Raw genomic sequence first — 16,672 nt, 5'->3', positions numbered from 1 at the left:
ATTCGAAATATTTATTAGATGAAATCCAAGCCCAAAGGAAACGTGAATTTCCCGTCGTCCCCTCAAAAAGAAGGAAAGAAATGTGTCCAAATGGGAGGGCTAATTGCTCAGATTGACAGAGGATAGGTGGGAGCATTGCATGCTGACGAGTGTTGTTGTTCAGTCGTTCAGTCGTGTCCGACTCTTCGTGACCCCATGGACCAGAGTACGCCAGGCACGCCTATCCTTCACTACCTCACGCAGTTTGGCCAAACTCATGTTAGTAGCTTCAAGAACACTGTCCAACCATCTCCTCCTCTGTCGTCCCCTTCTCCTTGTGCCCTCCATCTTTCCCAACATCAGGGTCTTTTCTAGGGAGTCTTCTCTTCTCATGAGGTGGCCAAAGTACTGGAGCCTCAACTTCAGGATCTGTCCTTCCAATACAGGATGCTATAATGGGACAAGGCTGGGGATAGAAGACTCAACTGATAACTTTCACCTGGCCCCATTAATGATACAAAGATTGCCTTTGAAATAACAGAACAAAGAATGAGAGACAATGAATTTACTTTTTGTTTTTAAAGTCATTTAATGAAGGACTTGTCATTTATGTTTCATCAACAGCTCTTGTTAAGTTGATTTTGACCATGCGGGTAATTGGAGGTGTTCCTCCACGGAGACCAGCCAGGAAAATCTGAGGCTTGGGTACATTAGTATTGCTTTCACGCTTGGTCTGTGTGCCATTATCCTTCGGTGGGTACACCTGGCTGCAGTTGTCCCTTCTCATGTGACTGAGATTGGTCTGCACTGAGTGAGTTAGCTTTTGGCGCAAGTTTGCCTGAATATAAAAAAGATAAAAGAATAATCACAGTTGCATTTAACATAATGTGAGATTATGTTAAAGGATTGCACTGCCTGAAAGACTTATAAATGATTTATACTTTCTTATCAAGGCTGGATTGCATAAACTGATCATCTAGGATATGTATAAGCCTAAATCGACAATGAACTAGCAAGGGGAAAGCACTTTCCACTTCTTTGGTGCAAGATCAAGACTTCTTTTTGTTTGCCCAGGCATTTTAATTCATTTTACTGCCACTGTCTGCGTCATAGGTTTGTTGCCTCTCAGTTTTATTGTTATAAATGATATGTGATGATTATATATCTATTTATATTATCATCATTGTACACCACCCAGACATGATGAAGGGAAGTTTAGACATTTTAAAGTAACAAAGTAAAAGCTTCAGCATGAATGTTGCACTATGCTATTCCAAACAAAGCTTAGAACAAAAGATGGAGGGGCTCAGAAATTTAAGGTCAAATGCATGGAGTTAAGTCTGAAAAGATCTGAGAGATAATTGTTATTTGTAGTTTGTCTGAACTAGTCTCTCAAATCATGTTGACACAAACCAGTTTGATGGCTTTTCTTCTCAGTTCCCATTCATTCCACTCATAGTTCTTCACAATATTTGGTGGCAAAATATGGACGTCCGTCTGAGTACTGGTGTCACATTTTGTGATGGGTTTCATACTCTGCTTGTCTTTGGCTCTGATCTGTAACAACAACAAAAAGGAATAGCTATTCTTTATTTCCACATTTTCACCTTCCAACCAAGCATTAGATAAAAACTAAAAGGGAAGATATATCAACACCACATCATTTAGCACACTTCCAAATGGGGCTGTTTGGAGTGTTGAGTGTACTGAACCAATGCATCCAACTACCACAAGCCACTCTGGAACTGTGCTGTTCTCTGTGCTAACTGCAGCTAAGCCCACAATGAACTAGTAAGGACAAGACACTGGCACCAACCTTATGCATTAAGAAGTACCACTTCTTTGAGATACTTCCCGATCAACTTCCTGTATTATTAAAATGGTAGCTATATTGCTTTTGGAGCATAAGAACACAAGAGCCTGCTTGATCAAGCCAATGGCTCATCTAGTCCAGCATCCTGTTCTCACTGTGGCCAACCAGAAACCTATGGGAAGCCCACAACCAGGACCAAGCACAAGAATACTCTCCTCTCCTATGGTTCCCAGAAGCATACTGCGTCCAACAGTTGAGACAGAACACAGCCATTGTGGTTAGTAGGCACTGACAGCCTTGTCCTCCATAAATTTTTCTACTCCCTTGTTAAAACCATCCAAGTTGGTGGACATCACTACCTCCTGTGGGACAGAACTCCATAGTTCAACTACGTGCTGTGTGAAGGAGTAGTTTATCTCTTCTGAATCTTCCAACATTCAGCTTCCTTGGATAGCTACACATTTTGAGAGGGAGAAGAACTTTCCTCTATCCACTTTCTCCATGCTATGCATAAGTTCTATCATATTGCCTCTTATTTGACTTTTCTCTAGAATGAAGCTTTCTTGGAGTGGCCTAAATAAGTAAAGGATAAATGTGTTGAATACCTGAGAATAAGGGGCAAGGGATTCAAATTGCTGATGAAGTTCAAGCAGCTGAATAAGCTCTGCAGATTCTTTTGCTTTTTCTGCAATCATCTTAACGCATTTCTCTGGATTCTTGGCAAAATTATATGCCGCTTCCTTGGAACTAAAGGCATAATATTTCTCCCGAAACTTCAGGATTCCAACAGCAACGTTCGCTGACAACAAAACACAAAAGAACACAGGATTTCTTCATGACATTCCTGATGCAGATTATAGTGTTTTCACTTTTGAAATTAAGAATGGCTCTAGTGTTTAACCTGTTTAAAAATTAAGTCAACTTTAAATCATGCTCCTCCCCCAGCAAATCATTTTCTACGAACTAAGAACAAGACTAAAGTATTTCATAGCTAATCCTGCATAATGTGGATTACATCAGTAAAAATAGTAATACTCTTTTAAAAATTGCACTGTTAAATTCTAGTTTCTTTGCTGGACAAACAAATGCAAATTTATGCTCTTGAATGGAATTCTAAATGGTGCTGTTGAAGCAGTGGAGGCTCTGACATCCCTCTTCTCTCCAACCAAGAGAATTAGTCTCCAATAGATCACTTTCTGGCACTGATTGGCTTTGCCCTTTTGTCTTGTTGATATGTGTGATCTTCCTTTTGGTAGTCTCTCTGTCCCAAGGACCACCGATCACTGTGTATACCAATTTTCTAATTCCCTTCCTCAGCTTTATCTCCCTCCTACCAAATGCTTGTCACTGTTCCTTCCCTCCTCACCCCCACATTCCTACTGCCTCAAATTCTTCTCCATCTCCATTTATAAGCCAAGCCCCAGTAGTTTGGGTGGCAAGCTCCTTGTCTGTCAGGTATTTTTATTTTATTTATACACCAAACTTCTATAAAAATAAAGCAAGGCAGTCTAAAACTAAAACATAATTTGAAGCAGTAAGAATGCTCTTAAAAAGCAAACGGGACTTATCTACAATTGGCAAACCTGGGATAAGAAGACCATCTTTCACGGCAAAAGTGTAAGCACAAAACCCATGGTACTGAATTTGCACTTGGCTGAAATTAATGGTGGTTTCTGGGAAGAGCCATTCTTCTACGGTAAAGTCGGCGGGATTTACTTTGCTATCTGAAATATATATTTAAAAAAACAGCTTAGGATATATTTTCAGTATCAGAAAAAAATGGGAGTGCTTCCAGACTGGTATTTATTGCAGCAGAAAATAGCTCATGCATGCAATTTTAAAAATAATAATTATTAGTTGCAATGTCCACACAATATTGTTGGTGTCAAAATGACAGAGTATATCCCCCCCTGCACATTTAATCAAGATGTTCCCTTTCTGGGGGGAATATGATGTTAAAAACCTGTTGCCAAGGACCCATTTGCTGTATCTCAATAACCCATTTGCAACATTGAGGTCCTACCTAGAAACACCCCAGATCATACTCATGTATACACATGGTTACTGGGGAAGGTTGAGACCACTGAACCCCATGGCACAAGTACTTAGTGAGGTACTGAATAATCTAGTATTTCAAATATTAGGTGGGAAGGTTCAGGGCAGCTTTTATTTATTACTTATATCCACAATTTTAGCCCTCAGAACAGCTCACAAAACATTTATTTTAAAACGTATTTTTTTCCAAACAATAACACAATTTATCAAAACAGCTGCAGCTGCAGGTAACCTTTTGCTGATTAAGGTTTCCCTTGGAGAAGACATTCCTGTACCCATGTGGCACCTATGGAATAATGTGTTTCCTTACAAATGTACAGACTCCGCAAGTATCTGGGGAAGTACATAGCAAGCTCTGTTAAAGTTAACAACCTTGAGTACTAAAAATATTTTAAAAAATATTTAAAACTTTTTTTAAAAAATTATAAAAATATTTTTAAAAAAATAAATAAAAACCACTGCTATTTCTTCCCAGATCTTAGTTGAAACTATGAGCAGATTCTGACTTGGAAACTAACAAAGTTACGTGCAGCAGCTAACTTCCCATTAATTAGTGTTTATAGACTACTAGTAGGTCCCACCACACTCAGAAGCAAATATTTCCACTTTGCATGAGAACAACAGAATCATAGCACAGCTTTTAAGGCCAGGAGTATACAAGATACTCATTCCACACACAGAACGGACAATGGCATGGTTCTGACACTTATTAGACCAGTGTCCCAATTCATGTATGTGTTGGGAAGCTGTGTGCATGGCACTACATAGCCTCCCTTATGTTACATATTATGCGTTTCATGGAGGAAGAGGAGGTATGAACACCATGTTCAAGATTGAATAAAAAAGCAGCAGTAAGTGAAAGATTTACTATTTTCAGATGATCTAGAAAGATGAGGCTATAGTGTGGCCTAGGCAGGGGCGTTTCTAGCCCCTTGGCTGCCCGGGGCAGGAAGCCAAGAGGCACCCCTGGGGGTGGGGCATTGTGGCATGTGCGTGCGTCATGATGTCATGACGCATGTTCACAGCGCGACACCCCGCCCCCAGGGATGCCAGGCGGCAGCTCCTGCCTCTGCAGGGAAAAAAAGGGAAACATAGCGGGCGCTTGAACACGCCCGCTTTGCTTCCCCCCTTTTCCCTTTCGGCCGCTTCTTTCGGCGCGAGGGGCGGGTCAGCGAGGAGGGGGTGTCACGCTTGTCACTGGCATGATGCCCCCTCCTCGTTGGCCCGCCCCTCGCGCCGAAAAAAAGCCGCCGGAAGGGGGAAAAGGTGACATGCCCCCATTCGGGGCCCGCCCATCCGGCAGGGCGGGGTGGGGGCGGCCAAAGTGTCACCCCCCTCCCCTGGAACCTGGGGTGGACTGCCCCCCTTGCTCCGCCCCTGGGCCTAGGAATAGTTTGCAGAACAGGAGGTTTTGATACTGCATTTTTTTTTTAATTTTCTGAGAGCAACCCAGAGAACATATGTTACTGGGCAGCCATACAAATTTTTATTACATATATGTGTGTGTGTGTGTGTGTGTGTGTGCATGACACATGGTAAAGGCAAAAGGTAAAGGACCCCTGGATAGTTAAGTCCAGTCAAGGTGACTATGGGGTGTGGCGCTCATCTCGCTTCAAGCCGAGGGAGTCGCCGTTTGTCCGCAGACAGCTTTCCGTGGTATGTGGCCAGCCTGACTAAACCGCTTCTGGCACAACAGGACACTGTGACAGAAACCAAGTGCATGGAAACACCGTTTATATTCCCACCACAACAGTACCCATTTATCTACTTGCACTGGTGTGCTTTTGAATTGCTAGGTTGGCAGGATGGGGCAGAGCAATGGGAGCTCACTCCCTTGTGGGGATTTGAACCGCCAACCTTCCAATCAGCAAACCGAAGAGGCTCAGTGGTTTTTTATGACACATTATCCTTATTAAGCAATCAAACTGAAGCTCTAGCTCTCAAAGGGCTAAGAATCTGAAGATAGCAACAGTATTCCATGGACTTTATACATTAATTCAAAATGCATAATTATGGTTTTAGTACCAGCACTTTCTTTTAACCTTTCCTCATCAGTTTTTACAATAATATCTTCAAGAAGAGATTCCATCACATCTTCTGGAAAAATCACTGAATGGGCTCCTAGGAACTGCTGGAGATTGATAGTCAAGTTATTGAGGAAACTCAGCACCAGGATCTCGTCTTGAAAACTGGTCCAAAGGTTAGAAAGTGCAATAAATATAGGCTGGGAGGGGGGGAAAACAAAGAAATTGAAGTTGTATTTGCATTACATCTGCAAAATTATGCTGCCTGCTTGCCAAAAATATGTAGTCTGCTGTTCTTTATATATACTCCACAGGTGAGGAGACAAAAGCAGGGGTGCAATTCATGATCTTAAACCCTAACAATTTTAATTGTAAAGGATTTTTGCAGCAATATTTACACTCTCTCCTCTCCTTAACATGCATTCCTGATTTCTTTATGTTATTTCTAGCACAGCATAGGACCAAACACTATCACATTGCCGGGATATATACTCCTTGAATATAATAAATCAATAGATTCCTTTGATGAAAGTTAAACAGGGAACAGGGAATTTTCATGCTGTTAAACTGACAGAAAGCTATCTGTACAAACCTACAGAACTTACAGTACTGTGTAAAATCCTAGAGACAAACTTGCTACAATGACAGGAGATCTGATGTCCTGAAGTGTTTTTTGTTTGAAATAAAGCTGCATGAAGATGCTGGGTGGGTTAATTCTCCCCTGTCCCCGTAATGGATTATTTTCCCAGTGTGAATACCCCACCCCAATATGCTCTATGGCATCATATGGGCACCTGTATACTTTGTTGTATGTAGCAAATAGTAGTTACTGGGGGCAGTTGAAATTGGGAAAACATCATGGGGGAGGGTCAAGACCTCTCTCAGCACTATGGCTCCAATCCAGTTCAGTCACACACCAGCTTTAAAAAAAACCCTGCAAAATATCTGATCACATATATCCTGCCATCTCATCGAGTTAGGTCCAAAGGGGGAAAGAAAGACAGTTGTGAAGTGTTAATACGGACAGTGGGTGGAGAGCTGCAAATGGCTGTTAAAGGAACATTAATTAACAGTTGCTGCACAGGCACTATAACAAAAGGGAAAGAACAGGACTTATAATAGGATTCCTAAACCAGGTGGAATGTTTGGACAGTTTAAGAAGTTTCAAAAGAAAAGTAACTCAGATGGTGATGTTCCTTGAAGCACAGTGATGACCTGTTACTATGCTTCCTTCAAAAGACGTGGTTAGAGCGTTTGGTCAGTTTACATGTTGACTACTGATTACACGATTCAAAATAAGTATCACTTAAGCTAAGAATTCGCTGAGCTGCTTAGGAAGACACAAATAAGCTCCATTACCCAAGTAGTTTTTGTTTTATTTTGCTTTGAACAGCTGACTTCAAAGATACATTACAAAGAGCATTTGAAATATTCCTCCATTTCAAAAGCAGTTTGTCATGTGACACCAGGGAACTACTATTAGAAAAACAAGCTCAAAATTCCCTTGGACTAGCTGAACAGAAAGGCAAGGATCCAGGCTCTCTCTGTCTCTTGGTGTAAAAGAGGTCTGTGTCACTAACTCAGTATGGTGTCTATAAGAAAGCAGCTACAGAATATACAAACACAAGCTAGTCCTTTTTACACCCTTGCAATTTAGGAACTTACATAAACCAGAGACGTAGGCACCGCTGTCTTTGCCTGAACAATACTTTTTAAGTGTTCCATCTGTGCTGCAAACTGCTTCTGCATCATATCAACTTCTTGTGCACATGTGATCACATCAGACTGGAAAGACAGCATACAGCAGATTACCAATGGAAATTCAGGACAACATTTCCACAGTTCATTGAATCTACCACATCTGCCTCAGCTCATTGAGTGGTCTTGGGGCAATCAGTATCTCCAAGCCTAACCAACGTCCCAGGGTTGTTGTGAGAATAAATAATGGGACAAAGCAAGGGGCAGGGAGAGAACACGTATGCCATCTTGAGCTCTTTAAATAAAATATGGGATGGAATACACACACACACACACACACTGACAATCTCCAATTAGATTCTCACTCATCTGGACATCTACTACTTTATTGCTTCATGTACTGCATAGAATGACACTTATTTTCCACTCTGCATGAAAAAGAGTTCAGTCCAACTTGGAACCTTGTATAATTCTCTACCAACTAAAAGTTGGTTCCTTAAATTGAACCTCCCCCTCCCCGCTTGGCTCTTCTTCATCCGGTGGCAACATAGTTGGGAGGGGGCAGCTAGCTGTGCCAGGAAGGTGAATTAAGAATAACAACAAACAACAACAACAACACAATTTCTATACTGCCCTTCATCCAAAGATCACATGGCAGTTTGCAATATAAAAACACAAAAATACATACCATAGTGACAAACAAAAACAATACCCCCCCACCGCCACAGTTTAAAAGGCCAGAGATTGTTTAATTAGCCAAAGGCCTGGGAGAAGAGGCACGTTTTTGCCTAGTGTCTAAAGATATGTACCAAAGGAACGATAATCAACTGAGGCCCTTCTTTGTGTGACGCCTCCACGAGAGGTCCAGAGGGTGGCAACATGAGAACAGGCCTTTTCTATGGTGGTTCCCTGTTTGTGGAATGCTCTCCCCAGGAAGGCTCACCTGGCTCCTTCCTTACAAATCTTTAGGCACCAAGTGATAACATTCTTCTTCAACCAGGCCATTCGCTGATTAAACAATCTGTGGCCTTTTAAATGTCTCAGGGGAGTGGGTGGATTATAGGTGGCTTTTTGTTTTGTTTTGCATTTCGGTTTTTAATTTATTCTTTATGTTGCAAACTGCCCTGTGATCTTCAAATGAAGAGCAATACTGTATATAAATTTAATAAGCATAGTTATAAGTATACGAAAAGCTTACGGGCACAATTAATGCATATGCCAGCATTCTAGAAGGGATGCAAAGTATAAAACAATCTCACCAGAATGATGCAGAGGAAAGCCTCGTGTTGTCTCACGTTGTACAGGACTTCTTTTAACATTGTCGTTTTAAGTTCTAACTCAGCATTTTGACTCAGGTGCATCATTTCAATCAAGGCTGTGTATTGGTATGCCAAATCCTTGGAAGCTTGCAGTTCTATTTCTATATGGTGGTTGGCTGCTGGGATAGCTTCATTCAGAATAGCTGGTACTGTTGACACAGGGTTGGTTTGAAACATATAGAAGGGGCATGGCAGTAATTACTGAGCATGCCAACCTCAAATTCAGTAACTAACCACAAGCATTTTCCCCACCTATTTCTGTCTAAAATAAACAGGGCTGACATCCGAAGAGATGCATGCAGCCTTCCATATGAGCACACAAAGGCTTTTGTGGGTTCCCTTCCTCTTGAAGCCCCTTGCATGCCCTGAAAGGTCTCTCCTGAGGACTGAGAGAACCTCAGAAGAGCATCGAACATAGTTTGAATGACTGCAGACAAGATTGGTCATCTGCAAAAGGACTTTTAAGCACACATTGCTGGCATCTTTGGTTCCTGGTTTGGGTCATTAACCTTTTAAAAGTGCTGGTTTTTAGTCAATAAACTATCATATATTAACTGACTTTTCCACCTTGCTTTTCCTAGTTCCAAAAATAAGCATCTGAAGTAGTACCGGTATGTTGTCACCTATGAAGGCTCACACTATTTTTCTAATATGAAACCTATTAAAAGTTAGTCTCATGGTGAGACTAAAAAACATTTCTTTTTTCTCTCAGGAGGCTAACACGGCTTTCTATTTTATATAAATATATAAAAATCCTATGTAAGGCTTTACAACAAGTCAATTTAACAGAGTTTTTAATAGATAATACAGTACAGATTATCAGTTTTGAAGATATTCAATAAAGTTAACCTGCAGCTGAACAGCATGTTGTCACATCTCATTTGGAAGATCAACTTAAATGTAGTATTTGCATGAAGCAATTCAGATGGGATTACTTACAAAATTGGTGATCAGTCAGCACTGAACATTTTTACACATTTGAAAGTGGCTTAAATGGCTAATACAGACACATCATCAAGTTTAGCACCTACTAGTATATACCTACACTCATCAATGCCTTCTCCTCCCTTCCCACACTCCTTATTGAATAACCGAATTCCTGTGACAATCATGGTGAGCTCCTTCAACTGCCTCTCTTTCTCCTTCTTTGAAAGGGAGAGGAAAGCAGCAAGTTCTGTTTGAGGGAAGACACTCTGCAGGGCAGCTGTAAAATATTAAATGTGGAAAATGTTATACAAAAAAAGGCAGACAACAGCTGTAAAATCAAATAAAACAGAAAGGTGAGCACTAGAAGTTATTTGGGGACAAGACCACAATTTGTTCACATTGGGTTGCTTCCAGTCGGGGCTTTGTTTTGCAAATCAATCATTTAGGTAGCACCAACAGGTAACTGGTGTGGGTGTATCTTACTGGATTTTCCATGGAAACACCCCTAGTATAGTAAGATACTTATTCACATTTGAGATCCCACTATGCTGGAGATCCTAAGAACTGTGAATGTTCTGCTTGTGGAATGGGAATTTCCTAATCTTTTTCTTCCTGTTGCAGCCCCCTTTGCATGCCCCCCTCCCCTGGACATAGTTAAGTATAAAGTATTTTAACTTACCAAGAGCTATAAAATGCTAAATCTTATGACGGATGAAGAGAAAGGGTTGGGTGGTTGCTTGCATTTGGCCTGTTGGATATGTGAAGTGTCTTTTTCTGGCTCTCAGATTATGTTCTATTCTCAGCCTGGTTTTGCTATCTGGAGCAGATATTTGTATATGTGCTTTTGAGTGTTTTCTTTGGGGTTTTTTACCAGGGAGGTGTACATACTCTGGATTGTTTCTAGACTTGCTGTGAACTGCCACAGGTACATACTGAGGCACAAAGGCAGCATACAAATACTTCAAAACAAAAGAAAGTAAAAAAGATAGTCCCCAACTAGCCACCGCTTGTTGCTCAGTTCCTATGCAATGACTACCACAGTAAAGTGCATATTGGCAAAACTCTTCATGGCATATATCTGAAACAGTTACCAACCAGTTGCCTCTCTAATGACCTTGATGTCTGTAGGGGATCCAAGGCCAGAACGCAGCAGGACATAGCTGACAATTTTTCGATAAACACTTTCCAATTCCTCTCTGGTACGAGCACGGCTATCTGTAATTTCTCTGCCCACTGGAGCAAGGCGGGAATCCAAAACACGATGTTGTTCCTTGATTAACTCAACTAAGAGAAAACACAGAGGATGATACAAAAGCAAGTTATATCACTGGTGCCACCTGCATGCTTCAGCAGACCACATAGTGATGCAGATTTCACTAGACTTGATCGTTCTTCAGTTACACATCAGTTGTAACCCAAGGCACAGAGAAGCCAAAAGACGTGCATAGGCACCAACAGACTTTCAACTTAGCTAGTTAAAAATGCCCATATTTCACATGCTTAAATCCTCCCATGCGCTTCTCATTCCGATACCTTAGGGCTGCCATCCTAGGGCATTATCTAGTGAACATGCTGGGGTTTACATATAAGTAATCACACATAGGACTGCACTATGTAACATAGTTGCACAAACTCCGTTATAGTAAATTAAGACAGTGGAATGTATCGGTTCCATTTATTTGGTACAGGATATAACTTTTTTTAAAAAAACAAATGCCCTTCCAGGATTTTAAATGCACAATAAATATTAACTGTTCTAATGTTTGGTAAATGCTGAATATTTTTTTAAAGAGGCAATTTAATTTATAACCTCCTTATAGATTGCATCTCTTAGCATGTTCACATATTATTGGATTATCTGTTCCACTGTATTACAGTACTATTAAGTTTTCACGTGTAGCAAGAATAGATGCATTGCGCCTGCAATCCCATATAAGTTTACTAGACAGCATTAAGTACTCTTGAACACAGTGTGACTTCTGAGTAAGCATGCATAGGATTGCACCAACACCATATTCACATTAAATTATTCCACACATTGATTACCTCGACTGATATAGTTCATATCAAAATAAACTTGCATCTTAATAGTGTCCAGGGATGGATTGCTTGTGTCAAGCAGTCTTTCAATGGAAAGCTAAAAAGAGAAAATGTTGATGCAAGTTATTTCAAGCCCCTTAACTAATTATTAAAATAATATTACTGTTGGGCACCCAGAAACATCATGCTACAGAATTTATACACATGAAACAGAATTCATCAGTTTAATAATTTAAAAAATAAGGTGCCCTTTGCTTAAACATTACTTGAGAAAACAGATTAAGGGGCTGAGAAGCACCACTGCAAGAACAAAATGTTGCGTTGCCATAATGTAGCTTAAAGACACAAAATGTTCATAGTTTTTGTAATGTACTTGTTCTCAAATAGCATAATAAGTGGACTGCTACCTGGAGTTGAATAATATGGATTAGATTTTTTGCTATTGCCTGATTGCAGGTGGCTGCAGGAACTCTGAAGTGCACATAGCTTCATGAAGCTACTCATTCTCATCACAAGAGAGGAGGCAAGCAGCTCCACACACTCTAAAGCAGCAAATATGCAGCCCTCAGCCTTGACACCCATAATTCCTTCTACACAAGCAGTCTCATATACCACTGCATACAGCCTGCTGCTGCATAATACCAGCAGCACTAGGCTGCAGACACAGCGATTTGTTGCTTGGAATACTAGTTCACTAGTGGCAATGAACTAGTCTAACCACCTTCTTAAAATCTACCAGTATCTAACATATCTAACAACCTCAAAATCACGCACAAGAGGCTTTCTTTAGAACAAAGCATTTTCATCTTTCAGGTGTCCTACACACACCTCGTATAAAAATAGTTAAACAAATGTTTAGATTCACAAAATTACCTTAATAAGTTTTTGCACATCAGCCTTTGTAAGGGTCCTATCCACATTAAATCCATTCCTTGGATCCAATACAACAGCTTTCACCTATAAGTTAAAAACAACAACAACAGGATTCTAGTTAAAGAATTATATTGTGCTCTTAAAGAAATATTACTGCCAAATACAACCGCAGAATAAAACAAATTAAATGTCCCAACTGCTCAAGGTTTCCCCAATAAATGTCATTTCCCAGTTTAATTTAATAGGCATAAGGACTAACTCCCTGGTCCTAGCAAGCATACTTACTTGGAAATTTTAGCAAAATCAATGGGAACTAAAAATGATTTTTAAATATGCAATAAATGGTTGAGTGGTTATTTTATCATTCTATTAAATAACATATAGAGCAGAGCCACAAAGGTACAGCCACTATGGTGGCACTGGATAGAAGCAACCCGGTATGAGGTTTTATTCTGCTCTCAGTTCTAGCCTCCTTTAAAACATTGCTTGGAAAAGTGTGGTTGTGAGCTCCAGAGAACAAAAATAGGGGCCACATTCCCAGCATTTGGGGAAGTAAGTACAAATGTCATCATTACCTGCCCAGCTCAAGAAGCAAAATGCTAGAGTAGGTGTACTACTGTGCAAAGTACAAGCAGCAATGAGTCTTTCCCAGTCTGCAAGTGGATGTGGAGCACAGCTATTGTGGCTAGTAGCCATTGAAAATCATGAATACTCTTCTCAAACCATCCTGGTTGGTGGTCATCTTATTGCTTCGTTTGGAAGTGAGTTCCTCAGTTTAACTATGTGCTGCGTGAAAAAGCATCTTCTTTTGTGTGTCCTGAACCTTTCAACGTTCAGCTTCCTTAGTTGTCCATGGGTCCTAGAGTTCCAAGAGTTACCTGAGTAACTTTTGTGTTACTTGCATTTTAGCCCCAAGACAATAATGTTTTGTGATGTTCTGTTCCTTTAACATTATTTTAATGCCACAGGAGTGACATGTTAACATGATTAGAAAGCAGCGTTTGAAACTCCCATTGTTCTAGGCGCATTTTGCAACAGGGAATTTCATTCGCGTGAGCAGTTTCTGAGCTCTGGGCACAGTACCGCGTCTAAGATTTCAGATTAAAACTGCCACTGCTGGCACTGAGGGCCTAAGAGGAGAAATTCCTCCCACCTCGACTTCCAAGAGATCGCTGCAGCGTCAGGCAAGCTGATAGGTTTAGCTGCAGTTCATTCATTTTCAGCTTGGTATTCTTGTTATTTAAAAAAGCATGCTTAGACATTCTGTTGTGGTGCCCATAACCTAGGTTTAAGGTGCCATTTAGCTCCTAGCTTTCATATTTCAGTTTCTAACACTGCTAGAAAGAAGAGCTTTTAAATGAAGCACATTAGCAAACTGTGTATTTTGCACTTACCATGAATGCCACCAGAGTTTCTGATACAGTTTGACCTTTCATGGCACATTCTTGTCCTATTTCACGGATGATATTCTTTATGACACTTTCAGCTTGAGAGTGAGTCATTCTGCATTATCAAGAGATGAAGGGCTCATGTTGTTACAATACATGGTAATTTTTTTCACAAAAGCTTTAACGGACAGTATTGTGATTGCACATTCAATTAAAACTTCCTCAATCTTTTAAGTTTTCAAGAAGCTGCCTATTTATGCATAAAGAAACAATATATTATATAATACTTTAGTTAGGGATTATACATACAATCCCAGTACCACTTGCAGCAAGGGGGAAATTGTGGCATTCTTTTCTGTATTGGGTTACAAAGGTTACCTTTTTGGAGTACAGTAGGAAGATTACCATCAAAGGGTATTTTGGTAGATTCAGACAACAACATGTTAATTGAAAATAACATGGTAACAAGGTATTTTGGTTACAACATAATTTAATATAAAAATGCAAAAAACATAATAAAAACAAAAAACAACCCAATAACGCGCCTTCCCAACACATTTAAAAGGGGCATGAGCTGTGTTTTTACACAGCTACCATTTGATTTTGATTATGCTGCTTAATGTATTAAAATATATCTAAGCAGTGTACAGAAAACTGAAGCAACAACAGGCAACTTAAAACAAAATATTACAAAAATACACAGCTACATAGAAAAATGTTGGCACTCATGGCAGAGTTGCCTGGCTGTGTCCCGTCCTTGGGCTCCACATTACATTATTTGGGCTTCCAGAGTTAATTACAGCCCATGCCCTTTTTAAATGTTGGGGAGGGGTGCGGGTTTATTGGGTTGTTTTTGTTATCTATATTGTGATTTTATGTTGTAACCGCTCTGAGACCTGCAGATATAGGGCGGTATACAAATTTACCATTGTTGTTGTTGTTACTATTATATTATTATAAAACTCTCTCTCTCTCTCTCTCTCTCTCTCTCTCCCGCCCTCCTTGGCTCTCCCATCTGTGTAAGTAACAGCAGTCTCGCCCCCCCCCCCCCGACGAGCGCGGAGATTTACCTGCTTCTCCCTTCCCGCCCCACGCGGCGCCCTCGGAGCCTCCTGTCTCGGCCCCTGAAAGGGAAGCAGCGTCCGCGTCGTGTTTTCGCGGAGGAGTCGCGTCTCCATGGAGACCGCCGGGGCCTCTGAGGTAAGCGGAGCTAGAAGGCAGAAGGAGGCTCGGTCTCAGGTCAGGCTCAGCGGTCTTCGGAACGGGCGCACACATGTTCGCTGGGGGACTTACTTAACCCATCTCCCGACCTCTGTGAGCTCCTGCCTCCCCGCCGTGGAGCTTATTGTCGCCATGCTTGCCTACCCCACTGTCCTCCTCACTTTATGGGGGCAATATTGCCTGAAAGCTGTTTCTCACATACACACCCCAGTTGCATGCATGGGGTGTGTATTTTTTTGGGGGGGGGCAGGACTTGCTTAGCGGAGGCAGTACTTGTGGGGGAGCAGAACCGACGTGATTGGTCAGTTAGTTAATAATTTCTGTTGTTTTACTTGATGGGGGGGTAGCTGCTCCTTTGTCCCCCCTGGCTATGCCTATGGTTGCATTCCACAGGACACGGTGCGAATCGTAATAGCCCACTGAGGTCTCCAAGCACTCGTCCTATCCTGCTGGAGGATGCATCGCCAGCCTGTCATTCTTTGTTGCTCTTGCTGAAAACGCAGGCAGAGAAATGTTCTTCAAAGCAGCATCTCGTCCTAGCAGCTATGTGCTAGGTTTTAAAACACACAAAACTCAAGAGATTGTGACTTCCCAAATCCACCTAAGAGGCATTTGGAAGCTGTTTTCTGCACCCTTCTTAATAGCCTCTACTGTGGAGCTACTGTATTGGACACACTGGTTAGCCTACTGTTTGCCATTGCCAAACTCCAAGTTACTAGACTTGGGCACCACAAGATTGTGGTGCCTATGGGAGGACTTTCTTAAAGTGAATCCATTGAGCAAGGGAACACTATTTGCAATCTAATTAATGCAGTCTGCTTGATCCTTTTGACAATCCCACAGGACATTGTTGGTGTCGGTCTGCCTCAAAAGACAATGGGGTACACCTTGGAGGTGAAGTCAAACCACTGGAGAATCACAGCACTGCTGTGGCTGCAGAAACTGTTAACTGGTAACCATGGTCTCCCATGTTTTTGCTGCATTAGCAGCACAGCAGTGACCTCTTGATGTGCAAGCTTGGGCAGTGTGTATGGAGGTCCTGGGCTGCCAGTTGACAGGACCCGCCCTGCCCCCCCCGGCCTCGCTGATGCAGATTATACAGCGCCTGCTCTTTATTGAGCTTATAGTGCTTTAGTCAATCCATCAATCATTATCCTGCATCTTTCACTTCCTTTCCAAATCACTTTCCTAACTGCAAAAAGTCATGGGGAGTGAGGATCGATTTGTTGTGCCTCAACACTTTCATGCACTTTAATAGGGCACACCTATATCTGATTGGGTTCCAATTCCCATCAGCCCCAGCCAGCAAGACCAATGAGCTTATAAGTGATGAGA

General features: G+C 41.3%; 1 protein-coding gene across 1 annotated transcript; it reads right to left on the bottom strand.

Moving 5' to 3' along the window:
* Positions 1 to 548: 548 nt before the first annotated feature.
* CFAP206 (cilia and flagella associated protein 206) lies at positions 549 to 15,246 on the bottom strand. The gene is made up of 13 exons (XM_033143377.1): positions 15,187 to 15,246; positions 14,123 to 14,231; positions 12,729 to 12,812; positions 11,862 to 11,952; positions 10,911 to 11,099; positions 9,934 to 10,092; positions 8,829 to 9,037; positions 7,537 to 7,656; positions 5,873 to 6,071; positions 3,376 to 3,516; positions 2,398 to 2,591; positions 1,393 to 1,536; positions 549 to 817 (listed from the first exon to the last, which is right to left on the bottom strand). Exons 2-13 carry the CDS (start codon positions 14,228 to 14,230, stop codon positions 587 to 589), a joined length of 1,869 nt encoding a protein of 622 aa, XP_032999268.1. The 5' UTR covers position 14,231; positions 15,187 to 15,246; the 3' UTR covers positions 549 to 586.
* Positions 15,247 to 16,672: the final 1,426 nt, after the last annotated feature.

This window comes from Lacerta agilis, chromosome 3 (assembly GCF_009819535.1).
Source record: "Lacerta agilis isolate rLacAgi1 chromosome 3, rLacAgi1.pri, whole genome shotgun sequence".
Lineage (NCBI taxonomy): Eukaryota > Metazoa > Chordata > Lepidosauria > Squamata > Lacertidae > Lacerta > Lacerta agilis.
The sequence above is the reverse complement of the archived record's forward strand: the minus strand, read 5'-3'. Positions and strand labels throughout refer to the sequence as shown.